Genomic DNA, 4,644 nt, shown 5'->3' with positions numbered 1-4,644 from the left:
GGTGGGGACACGGACGATGGGATGTGGGTTGTGACCTCATGTTCGGTTTACATATGCGGGAAAGGAAAAGGAGGTAAAGGCCGGGCACCCGTCCGTGCCGAGCACCTGACCGGCTGCAGGGAGAGAGGACGGCACCAACACGCTTCAAAGAGGCGTCCTACGAAACGTTAAGCTCGGGGACAGATGGATGGAGAGTCACGTCCCCTGCCAACAGGGCTGTCCCCTCTATTTCTGCAGGTGCATTTCCAGCCGGCTCCTACGTCTCTCTCTTCTCACGCTTGGTTGTTGCTTGTTTTGAAATCCAAAAGGTTCTTCTACCTCACCACCTCTCCCTGCTCACTAACACACTCACAAACCCTCAAGCTCCTCCCCTCTCATATGAACTACAACATCCTCTCCGAGGTGCAAAGCTCTCCTACTGCTATTAGGTCAGCCCTTACCCCATGCCAGCTCCACAGCCTCTTTACTGCCAGCCAAAACCGAAGGGCTGCTCTCTCCACCACGCGTCCATCAGTGTGCTCTCAGTATCCCTATTTGTTCTGATTTACTACGTAGGCACGGATGGTTAAGGGCCCTCTGGAATGGTTCAGTTTCTTAAACTCCAGAGGGGCGGGGTGGAGAACAAGAGCAACAACACTCCAGAGGCATTTATGGCATTATGCTGCACCGATTTTGGCTGTGGTTACGGCTGTAAACACATTTATTTCATTCTTGTAAACCAGTTGTGATAAATACTGCAGAAGGCAGAGAAAAAAGGCAGGCCGCTGGAACTGTTTACTAACAAAAGGGCTGGCATCTTTTCAGTGCTTTTTCAGCCAGCCAAGAAAAAAATGTGTATTTTACTATAAACAGATCAATTTTACGCCTAAATTTCGCCGAATCGCAGCACTTCTCTTACAGTCTCCAGCATTCGGAAACCCTTTTTTCTCTCCCTTTTTGGTGGCATTGTCTCTTTTGTTGCATTGTCTCTCTGGCGGGGCTTTGGGGGGTTGCTGCCTGCGCTGTGCAACACCATGAGAGGGCTGGAGCAGAGGGGAACCCCCTCCCCGCCCTCCGCGGCCCGGCGAGGGGAGCTGCCGCCCTTTCCCTCTGCCCGCAGGCCGGCCCGGCCCCTCCGTGGCTCTGCTCCGCGTTTCCTGCCCCGGGACTGGGACCGAGGGGGCGATCCCGGCGCTTTAGGCTCTTCCGTGGGAGCGTGCCCCCTCTGTGGCCTCAGGGCTCACCGGGAGACTCGGAGGCGACTCCTGCTCGCTGAATCCCCCCGTTAATTTAAATGGAGTTTGCGAGAAGTTTAAATCTTGTAGAGTATTTTCTTTTTCTTCTTCTTCTTCTTTTTTTTTTTAAGAGTTGTCAGCAACCAGAAATCTGGGCACAAAAGAAACCCAAACCCATCCGTGCACGTTGCAGTCCAATTTAACCCAGTGGCAGAGGAGTTAAAATGCCGGTGAGGCTGCTCGATTTCCGCAGGGACGGGGCTGGAGCAGAGAGAAGGACAAGAAGCAGGGCCGAGGTTTCGCCGCGGCCGCAGCTCAGCCAAGCTGTTGTTTTAAAAGAGCAATAAAAATGAATTATGACTAAACGCCTTCTCACTTAATGGTTTTAGACGGGGATCCCTAGCCCCAGCAAATACGTAAGAGGATTTTTATTTGTGCATGTGTTCCTGCAATTGATCTCTTTGATGACATTCTCATTCATAGAAGGAGTTTGATTTATGACTTTCGGAAGAATTGCGTTCAGCCCTTCCAGCTATAGCCCACGCATCCCAGCTCCACAACGTGTTGCAGAGCTGGGAGAGAACACTCCTCGCAAGGACGGGCAGCAGAGCCCCGGCCACAAGCCCCCGCTCAAGCCCCACTCTCCCGTGTAATGTAACCGCCTGCTCACACGCACTCACACGCACACAGGGAGCCGCGATCGCCCCAGCCCGGGATCCCCCGGTCCCGGAGCAGCAGAGCCCCGCTGGCATCTGTTGCTCGGGTTTAGCTCGAAGGACGTGGCTTACCCCCTGCTTTGGGGTCCAGCAACACCGCTAGCCGGGTGGCCAGGCAATTTGGTGGAGATTTCTGAAAGTCCTTCTTTTCTGTCACCAGCAAAAAGTGGGGAGCCCCGGGGAAATTGTAACTTTAAAGTCAGAATCTCCCTTTTCGTTATCAGTCCTTTGCCCCGCAAGAAGATTTAAACAGAAAAATACCTTCGGCTATGCCCCCGCACCGCCCCTCGAAAGGACGGAGTGGAGGAGCTGATTCTTCCCTAAATGCCTTTTTTCCCCCCGCCCTTGCATTTCTGCCACCCTTTTGATTTTGCAGGCACTAACTTCTCCATTTCCTCTCCTTCTAGGGCTGGTTTCTTGGACCGCTCAGCACGTGAGAAGTAACCAAGCACATTTTCTGTGAGCTCTGATATTTTTTAAGATGTGCTTCCTGAAACAACTTTCTGGCGGCTAAGCACTATTTTCTAGAAAAACAGGATTATTAAAAAAAAAAAAAAAAAAAAAGCTTTCGTGTATGTAACAGTCTAGTTTCTGCAGGAGACACTTATTCTACTGAGTCTCTTATATTTTGCCTGGAACAGAGAAAGTGCTCGTTCATGCTTTTGTTACAGCTCAGCATTTCCAAGCTTTGTATCCTCACGGAGATTAGATGCTACGTTAAAAGGAAGAGGTCTCCATCAAAGCTGCGAATGCTTTTAGTTTCTTTGGGTTTTGTTGTGTTTTGTTGTTTTTTTTTCTTGAGAGAATCCTTGCAATAAAGAACTCGAACGTGTTTTTTACTCTCTAATGAATGTCCTAAATTGCCAAAAGGGGAGAGCTCATAGTCAGAATGTTGGATTTTGATTATTAGTAAATTAAGAGTAGAAGGGAGGGAGAGAAATGTCCGTCATATTATCAGTGTTGAAAGGAGAGAGAATGAGAGAGGAAGAAAGAGAAAGAAAGAAGAGAAAGCTGCTTGTAGCAAACAAGAATTTATTCTACCAAAAATACTTATGACAACGCATCCTAATGCAATACAAAAATAAAAAGAAAGTGAAGATACAATTCCTATATGATCACTTTCTTACAGACCTCATATATTGCTTTCATAGAAGGACCTAGAATGTGGCTAGGTTAAAATTGAACACAACTAAAACTTCAAAAGAAACGGCACAGCAGAGGGAGGTAATAAACAGAACATACTGACCAGGAAAAGGGAGGAAAAAAAATAAAATTAATTCACGGGAAAAATAAAGAAGAATAAGGAGAAAGCAGGACCCTTGGAGAGGACGTCTTTAATTTCTCAGTAATTCAGATGCTGCAAGTCAATTGTCGTGAGTGTGTCTGTAAAAAAGTCAAAACTGTCAGCAGAGATATCTACGGGACTGTCCAGAGATCCTGGCAAACTGGGGGAAACTGCATCTGAAAGCTGTAGGCAGGAATCTGTGGAGAAAACGTTAAAGTCCTGTAAAGAAGGGACATCTAGGGCCTCAGGACTGTCATTGTTCAGGCCAGCTGCACAGTTCTGGGCCATTGTTGAGAGGCAGTTTTGAACAGTGGGTGACTGATGTTGAAAATGTTTCAGATTTTTCTCATTGCTCGTTAAAGGCGAAACGGGGAAAGTTTGGGACTCGCCATTGTGCGCATTCTGCGCCTGCTGCTGGGAGAGGGCATTCTGCTGGAAAGCGTAGCCTTCCCGCTCCAAGAGAGCGCCGGAGACATTGCTGAGGGCTTGCTCGAAGAGGGATTTCTCCTCCTCCTCCTCCTCCTCCGCCGCTTTCTCGGTGTCCTCTAGGCTCTTAAATTTCCCCTCGCTGTTTTGGTTCTCCTTGCATTGAGTCTGTCTCTTGTGCTTCATCCTCCTGTTCTGGAACCAGACTTTGACTTGTCTCTCAGTCAGATCGAGCAAGGCTGCAATCTCAACCCTCCTTGGTCTACAGAGATACTTGTTGAAATGAAATTCTTTCTCTAGCTCCAAAAGCTGGGTGTTGGTGTAAGCCGTCCTCAGCCGCCTAGATCCACCGCTACCACTATCGGGGATTTCAAGGGGGTCTGTTAAAAAAAAAAAAAAAAAGAAAGAAAAAAGAAAGAAAGAAAGAAAAAAGAAAAAGAAAAAAGAAAAACAACACCACCACACGAACCCCAAGGCATCACGGCCAAAGAACAGCGAAAGTAAAACCATACACACGCACACACAAAACAGATAAATGTTCGGATTGAATTTCCGCACCCCGAACACATCGCATCCCGGGGGTGTGGGGGGAAGTGCTCTCTCTGCACGTATGTGCCTATATCTATATGTCCATATAGCATAAAATAGCAACTGCAACAAAATGGCCGCCTTTGGATGCAGTAAACCCATTGTGTTGCACTGCTGAGCGCCTGGTGCTGCGTGCCCTTCAGCCACCTCCGCAGCATCACTGCCTCCAGCTCCCCAACCTCCCCACACCAGAGCAAACTTTATATTAGCCATACTGCAATTTATAATTAATGCATCAGCTGCTGAGCTGAGCGGGAGCAATCTATCACTCTTCATTACTGTCAAATATCCCAACTCTAGGACGGCGAGACAAGAGAGGTCAGCTCCAACTCAAATAAATCATCCCGCATTAGGCAAGTTTGGGGAAAGTTTGGGTTTTCAGAGAGCCCGGCCAGCGCCGTCCTCCCCGTCCGCC

At 48.4% G+C, this 4,644-nt stretch overlaps 1 protein-coding gene across 1 annotated transcript; it reads right to left on the bottom strand.

Annotated features, from left to right (window-relative positions):
* Nucleotides 1–3,252: 3,252 nt before the first annotated feature.
* Nucleotides 3,253–4,021, bottom strand: HOXA2 (homeobox A2; the record flags this gene model as incomplete). Its single annotated transcript, XM_010169101.1, has 1 exon — nucleotides 3,253–4,021. A coding segment is annotated over one exon (749 nt), but the record flags the coding sequence as incomplete, so codon positions are not given.
* Nucleotides 4,022–4,644: the final 623 nt, after the last annotated feature.

Source organism: Antrostomus carolinensis, unplaced genomic scaffold (assembly GCF_000700745.2).
Source record: "Antrostomus carolinensis isolate BGI_N321 unplaced genomic scaffold, ASM70074v2 scaffold31855, whole genome shotgun sequence".
In the NCBI taxonomy this organism is placed as follows: domain Eukaryota; kingdom Metazoa; phylum Chordata; class Aves; order Caprimulgiformes; family Caprimulgidae; genus Antrostomus; species Antrostomus carolinensis.
This window is presented reverse-complemented; position numbering and strand designations above follow the sequence as displayed.